The sequence below is a fragment of the Canis aureus genome, chromosome 3 (assembly GCF_053574225.1).
Source record: "Canis aureus isolate CA01 chromosome 3, VMU_Caureus_v.1.0, whole genome shotgun sequence".
Taxonomy (NCBI): Eukaryota; Metazoa; Chordata; class Mammalia; order Carnivora; family Canidae; genus Canis; species Canis aureus.
In genome coordinates, this window is record NC_135613.1 from 88,284,968 (window position 1) to 88,305,935 (window position 20,968).

Genomic DNA, 20,968 nt, shown 5'->3' on the forward strand with positions numbered 1-20,968 from the left:
AAGGGAAGGGAGAAGAAATGTGTGGGAAATATCAGAGAGGGAGACAGAACATAAAGACTCCTAACTCTGGGAAACGAACTAGGGGTGGTGGAAGGGGAGGAGGGCAGGGGGTGGGAGTGAATGGGTGACGGGCACTGAGGTGGGCACTTGACGGGATGAGCACTGGGTGTTATTCTGTATGTTGGTAAATTGAACACCAATAAAAAATTAATTTATTAAAAATAAATTTTAAAAAAGAAAGAAAATGACCAGAATTAAAATGTTACAAATTAAAAAAAAAAAAGGAAGGGTTTCTGCCATAAATTTTTGAGTTCTATTTTCTCTTTCTCAGACACTTATAATGCAAATGATAGCCAGCTTAATATTGTCATATAAACCCCTTTGGATATCTTTGCTCTTTTTTTGCAAAGTAGGGAGATATTCAGCTGTAATCTCTTCAAATAAGTTTTCTGCCCTTTTCTCCCTCTCTTCTCTTCCTGGGACCACTATAATGCCACTGTTGGTCCAATATTGTTAAATATGTCCCTTATGGTATCTTCACCCTTTTTTTTTTTAATTTTTTTTTTTTTTTTTATTCATGATAGTCACACACACAGAGAGAGAGAGAGAGGCAGAGACACAGGCAGAGGGAGAAGCAGGCTCCATGCACCGGGAGCCCGACGTGGGATTCGATCCCGGGTCTCCAGGATCGCGCCCTGGGCCAAAGGCAGGCGCCAAACCGCTGCGCCACCCAGGGATCCCTATCTTCACCCTTTTGCATTCATTTTCTTTTTGCTGCTCCTATTAGATTGGTTCTACTGCTCTGTTTTCAAATTCACTGATCCTTTCTTTTGCTTCATCTATTCTATTGTTTAACCCCTCAACTGCATTTTTTAAAGTTTATTTTTTTAACCTTATGACTTCAATTTGGTACTTTCTTTTATCTTCTCTGTTGAAATTTTTACTTTTTTTCATTCACTCTTCTCCTGAGCTTGGTGAGCATCTTTATAACTTTTATTTGAATTCTCTATCAGGTAAATCTTCTATTTCATTAAGATCTGTTTCAGTTTTATCTTATTTTATTTGAAACATATTTCTCTGTTTCTTCATTTTCTTTTTTTTAAAGATTTATTTATTTATTTATTCATGAGAGAGACAGACAGACAGACAGACAGACATAGGCAGAGGGAGAAGCAGGATCTTTGCAGGAGCCTGACGTGGGACTCAATCCAGACCCCAGGATCATAACCTGAGTCGAAGGCAGCCACCCAACTGCTGAGCCACCCAGGCATCCCTGTTTCTTCATTTTCCTTGACCCTCTATGTCAGTTTCTGTTCAAAAACAGACACCTCTTCTGGTATTGAGGAGTGGTCTCTTGTAGGAGACAAACCTAATCATTTAACTCTGCCCTAGCTCTCAGTTATCTCTCAAACTTCTGTCATTATCCAGGCCACCTACATTATTTTTTAGTGGCCCCCAGTAGTTAGTGAAGGTGTGTCAAGACCTGTCAGTGTCCCAGACGGGAAGATCTGAGTACCTAGATGCCCGCTGACTGGGAGCCAGACACTCAGGCATCAGCTTTTATTCTTTTATTAAAAAAAAAAATTTACTCCTCTATTATTGAGAGAGGGAGAGAGCGGGGGGAGGGGCAGAGGGAGAGAGAGAGAAGAGACTCTCAAGTAGACTCCTCGCTGAGCATGGAGACCAACATAGAGCTCGATGTCACACTCTGAGATCATGACCTAAGCCAAAAACAAGAGTTGGATGCTCAAACAACTGAGCCACCCTAGTGTCCGGGCATCAGCTTTTAAAGTACAAATATGCCTCTTTCAAGGGAAGACTGGTGGTTGGAGTTTCAGTCTCCTCACTCTGCACTGAGCCCTGGGGTTATTACCACTGGGTTATCAGCCCAGTTAAAAATTTCTTTCTTTGATACCATCCCATTGAACCAGTAAACAAGAAGCTCTGGTGATCACCAGAGCTAAGCTATCAAGAGATGTATCCTCTGGGTAGCCACCACAAAAACCAGGGTGCCAGATGTGTACACAAGCTCTTTTTTTTTGGAGATGCTAATAATCTCACATGAGACAGATGGAAAATGTAAAGATGGCGCCTCCAGCCTCCCCAGTCTCTGAAGAGCATTGTAGTCAGCCCCTGGATGTTAATTAATTACAAGCCTACCCCTAAGGCCACAGCTATGAAAACAAGCTAATAGGCCTCTTTCACAGATTCTAGTGACCTGTGGAAAGGTAGGGGAAGAACTCAAAGATAGCACCCACCAGCCTCTGTCCCCAGAGAACACCTTAGTAGGCTTCTAGTTGCCTGCCCCTTAGGCTGAAGCTCCAGGGCAAGCAAATAGTTCACGTTCACAGAAATAATGGGCATATGTTTGCCTGCTTTTTGCATTGTGCCCTGAGAGGGCTAACATCTCTCCATTTGTTAGTCTTAGGAGTCCCGCAAATACAAACCCTGCTGGCTATCAGAGGTAGGTGATCAAGGGGCATTCCCTGGGCAGCAGCCATGAAAGCTGCTGTAGCCGATGTAAAAACTTGGGCACCAAGTGTGTGTATAGCTCCCTCCTAGGAGACACCAGATCTCTGGAGCATGGCAGAAGGAGTAAAAATAGCAACCACCTTCTGAGATCTGGGGGGGGGGAGATTAAAGTCAGCCCTTAGATGTGTTTATTTAAAGGCCTACCCCTCAGGCCACAGCTATGAAGATAAGCCAATAGAACTCTTTCAAAGAATGGCTGGGGGGATGCATGGGTGGCTCAGTGGTTGAGCATCTGCCTTCTGCACCGGTCGTGATCCCGGAGTCCGAGATCGAGTCCCACATCAGGCTCCCTGCATGGAGCCTGCTTCTCCCTCTGCCTGTGTCTCTCCCTCTCTCTCTCCCTCTACGTCTCTCATGAATAAGTGAATAAAATCTTTAAAAAACAATGACAACAACAAAGAATGGCTGGGTGTCTTGGTATATTTCCTCTCTGCTCTACTGTGAGAGAGATTGGATAAGAATTCTTTCTCCATTTGTTATAGTCTATGGAACCCAGAGCATAGCTCTGCTAGTCATCGGAGCCAGATAATCTAGAGGCGTCACATGGCTAGCAGCCACAAAAATTGTGCTAGGAAAGGGTGCAAGCTGTTCCCCAGGAGCTACCAGCATCCATCTTTGGAGACTATTCAGCAGGCCTCTAGTTATGTGTTAAATTAGATGCCTCAGCCCCTTAGGCCAATACTTTTTTTTTTTTTTAAAGAGGAGGAGGAGGGGCAAAGGGAGATAGAGAGTCTTTTTTTTTTTTAAGATTTTATTTATTTGAGAGAGAGAGAGAGAACAAGTGAGGAGGAGAGGGAGAAGCAGGCTCCCTGTGAGCAGGATGCCTGATGCAGCACTCAATCCCAGGACCCTAGGAGCAGGCCTGGGCTGAAGGCAGATGCTTAACTAATGGAGCCACCCAGGTGCCCTGAGAGAGAATCTTAAACAGGGCATGGAGCCTGATGTGCAGCTCATCTCATGACCCTGAGATCATGACCTGAGAGAAAACAAGAGTCAGATGCTTAACTGACTGAGCCAACCAGGCACCTCAGCCCAATGCTTTAGGATAAGCAAGTAAGCATTTTCCACAGAAAGTCTAGGAGCTTTTCAGTCATCTAGCACCTCTGTGATGGCCTCTGGGGTGAAAGAGTTCATACATACAAGCCCTTTAAGAACTGTTCCACAGCTTGCTATAGGTTTGTGGGCCTCATTGACATAAGCTAGATGCTTTGGGGGCTAATCTCTCCAGTACAGGTCTTAAAAGTTGAAGTACCAACATGCAAAAGAATGAAAATGAACCATTTTCTTATACCGTACACAGAAATAAATCCAAAATGGATTAAAAATCTAAATGTGAGTCATGAAACCACTAAAATCATAGAGGACAACACAGGCAGTAACCTCTTTGACATTGGATGTAGCAACATTATACTAGATATGTCACCTGAGGTAAGGGAAACAAAAACAAAAATAAACTATTGGGACTACATGAAAATAAAGCTTTTGCACAGAGAAGGAAACAACCAACAAAACTAAAAGGCAACCTCCAGAATGGGAGAAGATATTTGCAAAAATGACATAACAGATAAAGGGTTAATATCCAAAGTATATAAAGAACTTATCAGGGATCCCTGGGTGGCTCAGCGGTTTGGTGCCTGGCTTTGGCTCAGGGCATGATCCTGGATTCCTGGGATCAAGTCCTGTGTCAGGCTCCCTGCATGGAGCCTGCTTCTCCCTCTGCCTGTGTCTCTGCCTCTCTCTGTGTGTCTCTCATGAATAAATAAATAAAATCTTTTAAAAAAAAGAACTTATCAAACTCAACACCCAAAAAACAAATGATCCAATTAAAAAATGGGCAGAAGATATGAATAGACATTTTTCCAAAGAAGACCTACAGATGGCCAATGGACACATGAAAAGATGGTCAACATCACTCATTATCAGGGAAATACAAATCAAAACTACAATGAGATATCACTTCACATCTGTCAGAATGGCTAAAATCAACAACACAAAAAACAACAGGTTTTGGAGATGATGTGGAGAAAGGGAAACCCTCTTGCACTGTGGTGGGAATGAAAACGGTGGAGGCACTGCAGAAAACAGTATGGAGGTCCATCAAAAAGTTAAAAATAGAACTACCCTATGATCCCGCAATTGCACTACCAAGTATTTACCAAAAGAATACAAATATACTAATTCAAAGGGACACATGCACCCCAATGTTTATAACAGCATTTTCTATAATAGTCAAACTATGGAAAGAGCCCAAATATCTATTGATTGATGAAGGGATAAAGAAATGGGATATTATATACAATGGAATATGCCTCAGCCATAAAAAATAATGAAATCTTGCTGTTTGCAATGTGTGGATGGAAGTTGAGAGTATTATGCCAAGTGAAATAAATCAGTCAGAGAAAGGTTTACCATATGATTTTGCTCATATATGCAATTTAAGAAACCAAACAAATTATCACGAGGAAAAAAGAGAGAGAGAGGGAAGCCAAGAAACCAATTCTTAACTATAGGTAACGAACTGAGGGTTACCAGAGGGGAGATGGAGTAGGGGTTGGGCTAAATACATGATGGGGATCTGGGAGTGCATATTTTATGATGTGCACTGAGTGCTGTAGGTAATGTTGAATTAGTAAACTGTGCACCTGAAAAAACATTATACTATATGTTTACTGGAATTTAAATACGAACTAAAAAAAGTTGAAGTGCCAAATGTGAGGTTCAAACATGCTGTTCCTCATAGAGAAGCTCAGAGTTTTGATTCTGCTTCTGATTGTGGGTCACTACGGGGGTGAGGCTTATGGGGAGACTGTGTCTTAGACTTCCCTACTGACTTCAGTGTGGGTTTTTTTCTCATTTGCTTAAAATTTAGGAGTTGCTGAAGTAATTTTGGGGTTTCTTTTCAGAGGAAATTGTTCCATATGACTCTGTAGATTTTGTATGTCTATGGGAAGAAGTGAGTTCAAGGTCTTTCTGTGTGGTCAGCTTGGACCAAGCTGACATTCTTCACTTAGTAAAGGCATTCATGCTCATGTCACCTTCTTATAAGGCTTTCTTTGGGTATCCTATCTGAAATAGTGTCTTCCATACCCAAACTATCCTTTCTTTATTTTTCCCTTATAGCAGTCACCATCTAACATAGTATGATTTTACAGATTTTTCTACCACACCAGAGTATAAGCTCTATGAGGGCAAGATTTTGTTGGCTTATTATTTTCCTTTGTTGTTTTATCTTCATCCTGAATAGTGCTTGGAACAGTGTAGGTTCTCAATAAATATTCATTATTCAATGAATAAATAAAAATTAAAGCATGGTGTTGTGCAAAGAGAAAAACTATTTTTTTAGGCCCAGAAAAGGGATCTCAAACATTTAATTAAATACCATGTACTTAAGTGGGATGATCTAATGACAACTTGATGAACTTGGTAAAATGATACTAAAATTCATCTGGAATAATAACTCATTATCATAAAACAGAAGAACTCTTTAAACAGAAGAACAAAGACATGGACTTGAGCTATGTAATTTGCATTTGTGGAATCATTTAATAGTCAGACCTACTGTAGAAGACAAAATAAATAGAAAGAATAAAACTCATAAAGATGTGTGGAGCGTAGATAAATTACTCAACTGTGGAACTTGTTAGATGAAGTAGGTAGATCATATGTCTATGAACATAGACAGGTTGGAAGGACCAAACACAAAATAAATATTTATGACACTCTGAGAGTACCTCCTTAAATTTTGCACCCTATATACCTCACTCTAGTGAAACCCTGTACATAAACTTGAATGTTCATATGTCAAATGTATCTGAAGCATTTGAGGTCCTCAAAATTCATGAGGTCCTAGTTCCCTCACCCACTGGTGATATTCATCCTGCCTTTATGGATATTTTACTCCAGAACCACTGATAAGAGGAGGAGTTAAGAAGGAGGAGGAATAGGGGGACTCTAAGCTTGTCTTATCCCTCAAATACAACTAGATAATTACTAAATCATTCTGAATACCCACAAAATCAATTGGAGGTCTGAGAAAACAAATATTGCAAGTCTACAAGCACAGCAGCAACTATATTTGGAAGGAAGGAGATGCAGAGACTTGAATCGGTGTGATACAGCTGAGGATAAGGCAGCTGGGAGGAAGCCTGCTTAAGGAGGCTGCCACAAAGCATTATAAGCAGTGGAGTATGAAATCGGAAATTTTAGAAGTCTGCTACAGTGGAGGATGTGCCTGCCTTAAAGGTGCTCAGGTGGTAAAGCAGGGTGACATCCCAGGTGGGACAGGGAGGTCTGAGGATCCCCGGGGTTGCAAGAAGAAAGGCTGGCATAGGTGCAACACTGTTCCACTCACAGGAGCGTGGAAGCTGGCTGAGGACAGCACGTCTAGGTGGCAGCTTGTTACTCTATGTTGCCACAAGCTGTGACCCCTGCAGAGCTGTGTGATTGCTTTCCTGGGAGAGTCCAGCAAAAAAAAAGCAGAGTCTGGGGAGACCCTCCCCTCCCCAGAGGAACAGCATAGGTCTGCTCCACCAGAGTTCCTAAAATTTGAAGTTTAGAAACTCAGTCATGTGCCTGCGATACAAAAGCTTCAACACGGGCTGGGTGAACACAAGAGCTCTGACAGAAACCAGGGAGACCAAGAGTGATTGATTGCTCTTCTGTGAGGCTCAATGAAGAGTGGGGGCACCAGCTTTCAGCACCTGGGCCAGAAAGCCGGGTGCTGCTTTAGTCACCCCAAGTCAGTGCTGACAGCTGCCTGGGAGCCAAACAGCACCACTTAGTGGAGTCTGGAGCCGCCTACATCAAGCCCCACCTCCTTGCACACTGGAGGTGCATTTCCACTAGGGTGAGTCCCCCTGAGAACCAGCACAACAGTCCCCTTCCCCAGAAAACCAGCACAGACCACTTGCTGGCACCAAGTTTATTACCACAGAGGGTGGAAAGCTTCAGCTCTTGGGGAAAATGGTACATGTCATTCTTTGTATTTTTATTCTTCAGTCTTTTAGTATTTTTCTAGTTATTTTATTATTTTTTCAATTCTTTTTAAATTTTAATTATATATATATTTTATGTATATTTATTTTCTGTTTCCTTTCAATGTGTGTGTGTGTGTGTGTGTGTGTGCGCGCGCGCGCATATGTGTGTGTATGTTTTTCTTTATTTTGGGATCTAGTTTTTTTTTTTTTTTTTTTTAACAAGCAGACTAAAACCCAAACAAGATCTAGTTTTTTGTTTTGTTTCATTGTGGCTGTTCTTGTTCTTGTTCTTGTTGTTTTTGTTTGTTCTTCTTTTCTTTTCTGGACAAAATCATGAGATGGAAAAATTCACTCCAAAAGAAAGAACAGGAGATAGTACTTGCAGCCAGGTATTTAATCAATATGGATGTGAGTAAGACGTCTATACTACAACTCAAAAAAATGATTATAAAGATACTAGAGAATCTCTTACTGTAGAAAGAAAGAACTAAAACTTAGGCCAAAATTAAAAATGCTAAAACTGAGATGCAGTCCCAAGTGGAGGCCATAAAAATGGAGATGAATAAATCAGTGATACAGAAGATAAAATTATGGAAAGTAATGAAGCCAAAAGGAAGAGAGAAAGAAAACTATTAGATCACAAAGATAGAATTAGGGAACTCAGTGATTGCATAAAGAAAAATAATATCTGCATTATAGGAGTCCTAGAAGAAGAGGAGCACAGAAAAGGGGGCAGAAGTTTTATTTGAACAAATTATAACTGAGAACTTCCCTAATCTGGGGAAGGAGACAGGCGTTCAGGTCTGAGAGGCACAGAGAACTTTCCTCAAAATCAACAGAAATAGGTCAACAGCTTGACATATGATAGTGAAACCTGCAAATTACAAAGATAAATACAAAATTCTGAAAGAAGGTTGAGACAAGAGGTCCTTAACCTACAAGGGTAGACATATAAGGCTGGCATCAGATGTGTCCAGTGACCTGGCAGGCCAGAAAGGGCTGGTGTAATATACTCATTGTGCTAAATGGGAAAAATATAAAGCCAAGAATACTTTATCCACCAAGGCTGTCATCCAGAATAGGAGAGATAAAGAGTTTCCAGAACAAACAAAAACTAAAAGAATTCATGAACTTTAAATCAGCCCAAGAAGTGTTAAAGAGGACGCTTTGAGCAGAAAGAGAGACCAAAAGTAACAAAGACCAGAAAGGAACAGAGAAGATCTACAGGAACAGTGACTTTACAGGTAATACAATGGTGCTAAATTCATGTATTTCAATAGTTACTGTGAATGTAAATGGACTAAATGCTCCAATCAACAGACATACAGTATCAGAATGGATAAAAAACAAGACCCATTGATATTCTGCCTACAAGAGACTCATTTTAGATCCAAAGACAACTCTAGATTGAAAATGAGAGGGTGGAGAAACATTTATCATGCTAATGGACATCAAAAGAAAGCTAGAGATCCTTATCAGACAAACTACATTTTATTGTTTTAAAAGACTATTTATTTATCGGAGTGAGAATAAGAGAGAGAGAGAGAGAGAGAGAGAGAGAGAATATGCACAAAGAGATAGGGAGAAGCAGACTCCACGTTGAGCAGAGAATTCAATGTGGGGCTCAATCCCAGGACCCTGAGATCACGAACAGAGCCAAAGGCAGAAACTAAACTGACTGAGCCACCCAGGCTCCCCCAAACAAACTAGATTTTAACCCAAAGATTGTAATAAGAGATGAAGGACACTATATCATATTAAAGGGGTCTATCCAATAAGATCTAACAATTGTAAATATTTATGACCCTAATGTGGGAACACCCAAATATATATATATCAATCAATAACAAAATTAAAAAAAACACTGAAAATAATGCAATTATAGTAGAGGACTTTAACACCCTACTCACAGCAATGGACAGATAATCTAAACAGAAGATCAACATGGAAACAATGGCTTTGAATGACAAACTGGACCAGATGGACTTAATAGATGTATTCAGAGCATTTTATATTTAAACAGCAGAATACACATTCTCCTTGAGTGCACATGAGACATTCTCCAGAATAGACCATGCACCAGGACACAAATCTTGTGATTGTGTCATACTATACATATTTTCAGACCACAATGCTATGAAACTTGAAATCGACAAGAAAAAATTTGGAAGGACCACAAATACATGGAGGTTAAAGAACATGCTACTAAAGAATGAATGGGTTAACCCGGAAATTAAAGAATTTTTTTAAATGCATGGAAGCAAATGAAAAAGAAAACATGACAGTTCAAAATATTTGGGGTGCAACAAGGCAGTCTCAAGAGGGAAGCATATGGCAATACAGGCCTTCCCCAAGAAGCAAGAAAAGTCTCAAATACATAACCTAACCTTACACCCAAAGGAGCTGGGAAAAGAATAGCAAATAAAGCCCAAATCCAGCAGAAGAAGATAATAACAAAGATTAGAGCAGAAATCAATGAATTAGAAATAAAAAACACCAGTAGAACAGATCAATGAAACTAAGACTTGGTTCTTTCAAAGAATTAACAAGATTGATAAATCCCTATCCAGACTTATCAAAAAGAGAAAGGACCCAAATAAATAAAATCAGGAATGAAAGAGGAGAGATCACAACCAACACCAAAGAAATACAAACAATCGTCAGAGAATATTATGAGCAATTATATGCCAAAAAATTAGGCAATCTGGAAAAAAATCCATGTGTTCCTGGAAACATATAAGCTACCAAACTGACACAGGAAGAAATAGAAAACCTGAACAGACTCATAACCAGTAAAGAACAGAATCAGTAACCAAAAATTTCCCAACAAGGAAGGGTCCAGGGCTGGATGGCTTTTCTGCTAAATTCTACCAAACATTTTAAGAAGAATTAATATCTATTCTTATGAAGCTGTTTCAAAAAATAGGAAGGGAAGTAAAACTGCCAAATCCATTCTATGAGGCCAGCATTACCATGATCCCCAAACCAGACAAAGACCCCAATAAAAAGGAAAATTACAGACCAATATCCCTGCTGAACACAGATACAAAAATTCTCACCAAGATTCTAATTAATGGGATCCAACTGTCCATTAAAAAGATTATTCACCAGAATCAACTGGGATTTATTCCTGGGCTGCAAGTTTGGTTCAACATTCACAAATCAATCAACCTGATACACCACATTAATAAAACAAAATATGACAATCATATGATCCTCTCAACAGATGCAGAAAAGCATTTGGCAAAATACAAGTTTCTTGATAAAAACTCTTCACAGTGTAGGGATGGAGGGAATATGCCTCATCATCATAAAAGTCATGTACAAAAAATCCGCAAGGAATATCATTCTCAATGGGGAAACACTGGGAGCCTTTCCCCTAAAGTCAGGAACACGACAGGGATGTCCACTCCCACCCCTGTTGTTCAACATAGGACTAGAAGTCCTAGCCTCAGGTCAGACAGAAGAAATAAAAGGCATTCAAACCAATAAAGACGTCAAACTCATTCTTCCCAAATGACATGACACTCTATGTGGAAAACCCAAAAGACTCCACCCAAAAGTGCTAGAACTCATACAGCAATTCAGCAATGTGGCAGGATATAAAATCAATACCCAGAAGTCTGTTGCATTTCTATACACTATCAATGAAGCAGCAGAACGGGAAATCAAGGACTCAGTTCCATTTACAACTGCACCAAAAACCATAAGACACCTAGGAATAAACCTAACCAAGAGATAAGAGATCTGTACTCTGAAGACTGCAGAACACTTATGAAGAAAATTGAGGAAGACACAAAGAGATGGAAACATATTCCATGCTCATGGGCTGAAAGAACAAATATTGTGAAAAAGTCTTTGGTACCCAAAGCAATCTATACATTCAACACAATCCCTATCAAAATACCACCAACAGGGATCCCTGGGTGGCTTAGCGGTTTAGCGCCTGCCTTTGGCCCAGGGTGCGGTCCTGGGGTCCCGGGATCGAGTCCCACTTTGGGCTCCCAGCATGGAGCCTGCTTCTCTCTCTGCCTCTCTCTCTCTCTGTCTATCATGAATAAATAAATAAAATCTTAAAAAAATACCACCAACATTTTTCACGCTGGAACAAATAATCCTAAGATTTGTATGGAACCAGAAAAGACCTTGAGTAGCCTGAGGAATATTGAAGAAGAAAATAACCTCAAGGCTGGAAGCATCACAATGCCAGACGTCAAGCTGTATTACAAGCTGTGATCGTCAAGACAGGATGATACTGGCACAAAAACAGACACACAGATCAATGGAACAGAACAGAGAACCCAGAAATGGACTCTCAACTCTATGGTCAACATGTCTTCAGCAAAGCGGGCAAGACTATCCCCTGGAAAAAAGGGTCTCTTCAACAGATGGTGTTGGAAAACCTGGACAGCCACATCCAGAAGAATGAAATTGGAGCACTTTCTTACACCATAAACAAAACTAAATTCAAAATGAATGAACAACCTACATGTGAGGTAAGAATCCATCAAAATCCTAGAGGAGGACGCAGGCAGCAACCTCTTTGACCTTGGCTGCAGCAACTTCTTGCTGGGCACATCTCCAGAGGCAAGGGAAGCAAAGGCAAAAATGAACTCTTGGGACTTCATCAATAAAAAGCTTCTGCACAGCAAAGGGAACAGTCAGCAAAACTAACTGACACCCTGCAGAGGGAGAGGGTATTTGCAAATGACATGTCTGATAAAGGGCTGGTGTCCAAGATCTATAGGGAAATTCTCCAACACCCAAAGAACAAACAATCCAGTCAAGAAATGGGCAGAAGGCATGAACAGGCATCTCTCCAAAGCAGACCTACACGTGGCCAACAGACACATGAATAAATGCCCCACATCCCTGGCATCGGGGAAATACAAACAGAACCACAAGGAGACACGCCCGCCGCTGTCACAAGGGCTAAGGTTTGTCCGGGAAACAACCCAGCTTGAGGACGAGAAGGGGGAGGCGGCCACCCGCGCAGCCACCTGGAAAACTGTGCGGGGCCTCAGGGACTTCAAACAGAGCTGCGCTAGGCCCCGCCAGGCGCTCCGGGAGTTTGCCCCAAAGATACGGATGCCGCCATCCGGAGGGGCCCCGCACCCGAGATTCTCAGCAGCAGTGGCCGCACAGCTGAGGGCTCTAACTGGCGCTTGACCCCCCGGGGCGGGGGGTGGGGTGGGGGCAGCTGCGGAGCCAAAGCTGAAGGAAGGGCCACCCCAAGCGCTCGGGCGCTGCGCACCGGACAGGCGGGTGTAGACGCCGCTCCTCCACTTCCTGACCCCGCCGGCCTCAGGTGCCCTCGGGGCTCCCCGCAGGTGGGGGCACGGGGCAGAGGGAGGCTGCGGGCGGGGCCCCCCAGTCCGCGTGCCCCACGGTGCGCGCTCGAAGCCGACGCCGCCTGCACAGCCCCAGATCCCGAACCCCCGACGGACCGAGCCTCTGGGTGTGGACGGGTTCCCAGCCCGCTTCGAGGCGCCAGGCTGCCAGCGCGGCGGGCGCCCCAGGGTGAGGGCTCGTCCTTCCGTGTGCTCCGGCCCGGCCCGGCCGGGGGCTGCCCTCCGGGGACGCGTGCCCAGGCCATCCACACGGTGAGGGCGGGGGGGCTGCGGTCGTCGCGGAGCGGGGCACCCCTGCCCCCAGCCCGCAACCTACGGCGGCCAGCCAGGGTGCCGGTGGGTGGCTCCGCTGCACTGGCTTCCCCGCCGGTGTGGACGGCAGAGTGGGTCCCGCGGGTGTGGGGGGCGGAGGGGCGTGTGGGTCCCCGCGGGTGTGGGAGGCGGAGGGGTGTGTGGGTCCCCGCGGGTGTGGACGGGTGTGTGGGTCCCCGCGGGTGTGGACGGGCGTGTGGGTCCCCGCGGGTGTGGACGGGCGTGTGGGTCCCCTCGGGTGGGGGGGGCGGAGGGGCAGGCGGCGCCAGGGCAGCACTCGGGGTGGGCCGCGCGGGCTTGCGGGGAGCGGAGGGAACGCGGTCTTTTTTTTTTTTAATTTATTTTTTATTGGTGTTCAGTTTGCCAACATACAGAATAACACCCAGTGCTCATCCCATCAGGTGCCCCCCTCAGTGCCCGTCACCCATTCACCCCCACCCCCGCCCACCTCCCCTTCCACCACCCCTAGTTCGTTTCCCAGAGTTAGGGGTCTCTCATGGTCTGTCTCCCTCTCTGATATTTCCCACCTATTTTTTCTCCTTTCCCCTTTATTCCCTTCCACTATTTTTTATATTCCGCGGTCTTGACTCCGCCGACGACGCGCCGCAGCCTCAGCTGTCCCGGCCGGTGACGCCCCCTGAAGGCGGGAGCCAGCCCCGGGCGGGGGACCAGCTGCGGGGCGGAGAGGGCCGGCCCAGCTCCCTGCGGTGCCCCACCCCGCTGCGGACCCACAGGGGCCCGGCCGCTGGCGGTGGCTGCGTCTGCCCGCGGGGTGCGGGGGCGGGGGAGGTCAGCGCGGGGGCGCGTACGGGGGGGATGGAGGGGATGGACCCGGGGCGCGGCGTCGGGGGACTGAGGGTACGCGGGGGATGGAGGGGATGGGCTGGGGGCGGGGGGCGTCAGCGGAGGGGGGCGGGGGCCGGGGGCCGCGGGGGGCGGAGCGCCCAGGAGGCAGGTTCCCACGCGTCCTGCCGGCGGCTGCGAGCTGCGGAGCGCCGGGCGCAGGGTAAGGCGAGCTCGGCCCGGGCGTCCCCGGAGCGCAGCCGCGACAGCCCCGGGGCCTCCCTCAGCCCGGGGCCCGCCCGGCAGCCCCGCGCCGCCTCCACGCGGGCGGCCCCTCGGCTTCCCGCACTTTCTGCACTTTTCCTCCGGGCTCCGGGTGCCGCTGAGTCCCTCTGTGCGCCCCCCGGACTTCCCGAGCGGCCGCCGAGCGCGAGCGGTCCCCAGGACTCTCTCTATCCCGGGGGCTCCGCGGTCTCTCTCCCGGGGGCTCCGCGGTCTCCATCCCGGGGGCTCCGCGGTCTCTATCCCGGGGACTCCGCGGTCTCCATCCCGGGGGCTCCGCGGTCTCCATCCCGGAGGCTCCGCGGTCTCCATCCCGGGGGCTCCGCGGTCTCCATCCCGGAGGCTCCGCGGTCTCTATCCCGGGGGCTCCGCGGTCTCCATCCCGGAGGCTCCGCGGTCTCCATCCCGGGGGCTCCGCGGTCTCTATCCCGGGGACTCCGCGGTCTCCATCCCGGGGGCTCCGCGGTCTCTATCCCGGGGACTCCGCGGTCTCCATCCCGGGGGCTCCGCGGTCTCCATCCCGGAGGCTCCGCGGTCTCCATCCCGGGGGCTCCGCGGTCTCCATCCCGGAGGCTCCGCGGTCTCTATCCCGGGGGCTCCGCGGTCTCCATCCCGGAGGCTCCGCGGTCTCCATCCCGGGGGCTCCGCGGTCTCTATCCCGGGGACTCCGCGGTCTCCATCCCGGGGGCTCCGCGGTCTCTATCCCGGGGACTCCGCGGTCTCCATCCCGGGGGCTCCGCGGTCTCCATCCCGGAGGCTCCGCGGTCTCTATCCCGGGGGCTCCGCGGTCTCCATCCCGGAGGCTCCGCGGTCTCCATCCCCGGGGCTCCGCGGTTTCCATCCCGGGGGCTCCGCGGTCTCTCTCCCGGGGGCTCCGCGGTCTCCATCCCGGGGGCTCCGCGGTCTCTATCCCGGGGACTCCGCGGTCTCCATCCCGGGGGCTCCGCGGTCTCCATCCCGGAGGCTCCGCGGTCTCCATCCCGGGGGCTCCGCGGTCTCCATCCCGGAGGCTCCGCGGTCTCTATCCCGGGGGCTCCGCGGTCTCCATCCCGGAGGCTCCGCGGTCTCCATCCCCGGGGCTCCGCGGTTTCCATCCCGGGGGCTCCGCGGTCTCTATCCCGGGGACTCCGCGGTCTCCATCCCGGGGGCTCCGCGGTCTCCATCCCGGAGGCTCCGCGGTCTCCATCCCGGAGGCTCCGCGGTCTCCATCCCGGGGGCTCCGCGGTCTCTATCCCGGGGGCTCCGCGGTCTCCATCCCGGAGGCTCCGCGGTCTCCATCCCCGGGGCTCCGCGGTTTCCATCCCGGGGGCTCCGCGGTCTCCATCCCGGGGACTCCGCGGTTTCCATCCCCGAGGCTCCGCGGTTTCCATCCCGGGGGCTCCGCGGTCTCTATCCCGGGGACTCCGCGGTTTCCATCCCCGGGGCTCCGCGGTTTCCATCCCGGGGGCTCCGCGGTCTCTATCCCGGGGGCTCCGCGGTCTCCATCCCGGAGGCTCCGCGGTCTCCATCCCCGGGGCTCCGCGGTTTCCATCCCGGGGGCTCCGCGGTCTCTCTCCCGGGGGCTCCGCGGTCTCCATCCCGGGGGCTCCGCGGTCTCCATCCCGTGGGCTCCGCGGTCTCCATCCCCGGGGCTCCGCGGTCTCCATCCCGTGGGCTCCGCGGTCTCCATCCCGGGGGCTCCGCGGTCTCCATCCCGGGGGCTCCGCGGTCTCCATCCCCGGGGCTCCGCGGTCTCCATCCCGTGGGCTCCGCGGTCTCCATCCCGGGGGCTCCGCGGTCTCTCTCCCGGGGGCTCCGCGGTCTCTATCCCGGGGCCCCATTGCGTCTGCATCGGTTTCCCTGACTGCGGTTCCAACCTCTGCGCCCACCTCCACCCGGGGGAAGGCTCAGGACGCCGGCGGGAAAGCGGAAGCTCACGGAGGCCGCACAGGTGTTTGGCGTCTCCTGCCTTTGTTCAGAAAACCCCTGTTGGGCGGTTCAGGCTCTGCGGTGGGTGAGGACAGAGCTGCGCCGCAGGCAGGTGCCCCCCTAACCCCCCCTTCGCCGTCTGTGCTAGGCCGCCCTGGTTCTGCGCACCTGGGGTCTGGGCTTTTGCTGCAGGAGGAAAGCGTCTGCCGCCGGTGCAGGTGAGCACGTCAAAATCGCTGGCAGGGGATCCCTGGGTGGCTCAGTAGTTTAGTGCCTGCCTTCAGTCCAGGGCATGATGCTGGATACCCGGGATCGGGTCCCACATCGGCTCCCTGCATGGAGCCTGCTTCTCCCTCTGCCTGTGTCTCTGCCTCTCTCTCTCTGTGTGTCTCTCATGAATAAGTAAATCTTAAAAAAAAAAAAAAAAAAGATCACGGGGGCAGAGGAGAGGGTGTTGGGGGTGATGAGGCGAGCGCCCCACAGCAGCAGAGCGGCTGGTAGCTGGGCTGCGGGGGCAGGTTGGGACCTCGCTCCAGAGGAGGCCCCTGCATTCTGCCCTGGGTTCTCTGCTAGCCGCTGACTGTTAGGGCTAGTGTCTGGGGGGCAGGGGGGCCCCACGCACACTCCCAGACACTGTCCTCTCTTCTGGGAAACCTCCACCGCCGGATCTTCTCTAAGATGTAAGTGGTGCCCGGAAGCCCAGTGACTCTCAGGAGGTTCTTCGGGGCCGCTGGCCCCCTCCTGCAGCCAGTAGACGTGTCCCTGAGATGCTGTCTGTCCTGAGTGCAGGTGGTGCAGAAGCCCCGGGGACTGTGTGCAGAAGCCCAGGGACCACGTGCAGAATCCTGCCATCCAGGGAGGCCACCTCCACCGGCCAGGCCTCACTCAGCTCCCGCCGCCTCCTGGGCGTCGGCAGTGTCTGACTTGCGCTCTGTCCTCTCCGCCTAGCATGCTGACCTTGTTGAGGCCAGTGGGCATCCTGTACCTGTCTTCAGGATTATTGGTACTAGCTCAGTTTAGAGGACACTTTTCACCCAGGTATGTTTGGGAAGGGCTGGGAAGTTTCCCTTTGCCCTGGAGGTGCGCCTAGGGCCCTGAAGGAAAGGCCTTTCTTATCTGCCCGTGGGCCCCATGGGTCACATCTTTAGGACTGCACATGCTCCTTTGTCCTTGCAGGATGAATCAGATTTTCCTGACTCCCTCCCGCATGATAAATCGCGGTGTGGGTCTGAAAGTAGAAGGCTCGAGCTTCACGCTGGACGGCTCCCCCTTCCTGATCATAGCAGGCACCATCCACTACTTCCGGGTGCCCAGGGAGTACTGGAGGGATCGCCTGCAGAAGCTGAAGGCCTGCGGCTTCAACACGGTCACCACGTGAGTGCGAGCCCCTACGTTCAAGAACGTATAGTCTGAATTCCTACCTCTGAGACTTTATTAGACCAGTCTAAGGGTTGACTCTTCTAGTGCTTTCTTCCTTGTCCTTCGAATGTCTGAGTTTCCACTTGCTATCTCCAGAATATCCATCCTGTGGCTAGAGGATCCCATTGCTCTGAAGAGCCTCCCTCTCAACAGGGTCACTGTGGCCTGTGAGCAGAAGTCTGCCTTCCAGAGGCAGCGGCCAGTACGGGTGGCTGTAGGTCAGTGGCCCCGACTACTCAAGGAGCTCAGGCCCGGCAGCCTCTCTCCTCCCTGGATACCCTCCGTTGCAGTGATGAGCCCGGGATAGAACAGTTCCAGAAGATTTTGTCTTTGAAGATAGGTTTCGCGGGGAGCCAGGCCTGGCAAGTAATACAAGTATCCTCATCCTACAAGCTGAAATTAACCAAAATTAGTAATTTCTTTCTAGGCTTCTAAACTTGGAAAGTGCTTATGCATTACTGTTTTCATATCAGTTTTAGTTTTCTTTTGTTTTTTTTTTGCCTTTTTTTTTTTTTTTATTGGTGTTCAATTTACTAACATACAGAATAACACCCAGTGCCCGTCACCCATTTTAGTTCTCTTTTGTAGTTTGAGTTTTAAAATATAGGTTTAAAAGAAAAGAATATTTAATTGGAATTCGATTTGGTGAATGACGAGAGTGATGTTTAAAAGCCTTTACCAGGGATCCCTGGGTGGCTCAGCGGTTTGGCGCCTGTCTTTGGCCTAGGGCGCGATCCTGGAGTCTCGGGATCGAGTCCCACGTCAGGCTCCTGGCATGGAGCCTGCTTCTCCCTCCTCCTGTGTCTCTGCCTCTCTCTCTCTCTATGTCTATCATAAATAAATAAATAAATCTAGAAAAAAATAAATGAAAGCCTTTACCTCTAAACTGTCATAATGCCTTTTACACATCACATCGTTTTCCCTCTTTTCTGCCCCTCATTATTTTGTGCCTTTATATAGCAGTGATTCACATGCTGAAATTTTGTAAACTATTAAAACTTTAAAGACGGTGTGGTCTAAATAAGACAGCTCCATTTTTGTTTGTTTTTAGCACTGTTGCTTAGAAAAGTAGGAAGTGTCACCCTTATTTCATAAACTATGAGACATTCTAAGTGTCTCAGAGGAAGAGAGTGTTGTCTCAGAAGGAAGGCAGCCTTCTACATTAAAGACATTTAGGATATAAAGACTGCATTGCCTTAAAAAAAAAGTTATATACACTTAATCAGCCAGGGTCTTGCAGGGACAAACCTAGGGTCTGACAAAATCAGATCTGCTGATTTTCAGGGAGGGAGGGAGTTCGAGAAGAATGATGAAGTGCCAGTCTCAATGGAGACAAAGGGGGAGAGACTGCAGGGTTAGGCCCCAGGTGCAGGATCCTGAAGGGAGTCTGAGGAAAGCAGGCACGACGTCCGGACTGCTTGATTCCAATGCAAGATTAGACAGAGCGGGTCTAGCCAGGCTTGGGTTCTGGCACGAGGTGAGGGTAGTTTAGCAGTTGGGGCCCCCTAGAAGTAAATGGGTATAGCAGACAGGATCTGGGGGTGTCACTGGTGAGAAAGTAATGCTCACTCAAAGAGGTGACATTTTACAACTGCTACACCCCCTTGGCAGCCGCAGTGTCTCATTATCCGTGTCTACCTCCCAGTCTGAAAAATGGCAGGACTGCCATTTTCCATCAAACTAGTTTCCATTCTTTCCATCCTGAACAGGTTTTCAGTCATTACAGACGTTCACTACGGATTCGCAGAAACTTCACCTCAGTATCAGTAGATCTTGACCACTGTTGGAGAATGCAACCCCAAATCTCATTTCCCGGCTACTCGTGGTTCCGTTGTATTATGTATTCATTCTTGGACTATCATAACAATTATTTCTTTGTGTTTTAGTTGTGTTAGTTTTTCCTTTTTCCAAATATGATAGTGGGTTTCTAGATTTTTGTTCTGTTTTAGTTTCTCAGCCTTTTATTGCCTGCTTCATGAATTATTTGCTAATTGAATTTTTTGCTTTGCTGGATGCTCAAGAGTTTAATAACACTCACCCTTAATCTGTCAACTAGTTCTTTCGAATACTTTTACCCACTTTACAATATGATGACATTAAAATGCTTTGTCTCAGTTTTTTCTTTCTTCACGTGCATCTTATTGTTAGGTATTTTAATTCTAAATAACAGAACTGTTATTGCTGTTCTGGAAACTTAATGCATGGAGAACACACTTTTGAATTTTCTATAGTGTAGATTTGCTGGTGACAAAGTTCTTATTAGCTTTTGTTTATTTGAAAATGTCTTCCTTTTCCTTTTGTTTGTGAGGAATTTTTTCACTGGTATAAAATTCTAGGTTGGCAGGTGTTTTAGCATTTTGAAGATAATGCCAGTGCCTCTGGCTTTCAGTTTCCGTGGTAAAGTCAGCTAGCTGTCCCTTAACTGATGCTCCTTAGAGGGCCATATATCTTTTTCCCTAGTTGCTTTGAGGACTTGAAGGATTTCCTCCCCCCACCAAAAAAAAAGACATTCTTTTTATTTTTTAAATATTTATTTATTTATTTATCTATCTATTTATTTATTTATTTTTAGAGACATTCTTTTTAAGAGGATTTTTAGGTTCACAACAAAATTAAGCAGAAAGTGGAGAGTTTGACTTCTGGAGAGGGGAGAGGAGCCAGATGTTGTGCTAGTTTATCAATGCGCAGTGATTTAATCAACTAACTATTCCTGAAAAATGAAGTCCCTGTAACATCCTAACTGAAGGGGTTTGTTGAGCTTTCAGGTTGGTGAGCACACTGAGGTGCTGGAAGGGTGGTGTGTCCAGGGGAGGCATGGAAGCTCCCTGTTCCTTCCTTGTACTTTGTCCTATGCATCTCTTCTATCTGACTGTTCCTGAGTTGTGTCCTTTAAAATAGACTGATAAAAAGCTAATTATTACCCAGAGTTTTGTGCGCAGTTCTGTCTAGCAAATTATCAAACTCAGAGACGGGGGTCATAGAAACCCCTGATTGTAGCTGACTGATCAGAAATACAGGTGACAACCTGGGACTGCTATGTGAAATGGAGGAGTGAGGGAGTCGTCATGTGGGACTGAGCCCAGTTAGCCCTGCTAACTGTGGGCGGTTAGTGTTAGAGCTCAGGTAAATTGTAGGACACCCAGTTGGTATCCGCTGGAATTGGAGAATTGCTTGGGGTGGGAAAAGCCTGCATATCTGGTGTCAGAACTGTTGTGTGACTAAAACGAGACAAATTTTCCTTAAAATTGACAATTCCTTTCTTGTAGCACTTAAAACCTATTGTGCTACTTCCTTCTGGACTCCGTAGAAAAAGGCTATATTCCATGTCTCATAATTGACTGTAACTCCAAGGTGGTTCCTCTATAAGTAATGCATCATTTCTCTCTGGACTTTCACAATTTTTTC

The 20,968-nt window shown here is 47.9% G+C and overlaps 1 protein-coding gene across 10 annotated transcripts in view; it reads left to right on the top strand.

Moving 5' to 3' along the window:
- LOC144311562 (beta-galactosidase-1-like protein 2) overlaps nucleotides 1-20,968 on the top strand; it is an 85,037-nt gene that overhangs the window by 11,869 nt on the left and 52,200 nt on the right. For 2 of the 10 annotated variants that reach the window (XM_077894243.1, XM_077894244.1), the window contains exons 1-4: nucleotides 15,660-16,166; nucleotides 16,293-16,362; nucleotides 16,934-17,182; nucleotides 17,321-17,518. In XM_077894243.1, coding sequence (XP_077750369.1) covers nucleotides 17,094-17,182; nucleotides 17,321-17,518 — 287 coding nt within the window. In that variant the 5' untranslated portion in view covers nucleotides 15,660-16,166; nucleotides 16,293-16,362; nucleotides 16,934-17,093. Of the gene's footprint in view, nucleotides 1-13,904; nucleotides 13,961-14,004; nucleotides 14,030-14,131; nucleotides 14,178-15,659; nucleotides 16,167-16,291; nucleotides 16,363-16,933; nucleotides 17,183-17,320; nucleotides 17,519-20,968 lie in introns of those variants that run through there. The other 8 variants (XM_077894246.1, XM_077894249.1, XM_077894247.1 and 5 more) reach the window with 8 other exon arrangements.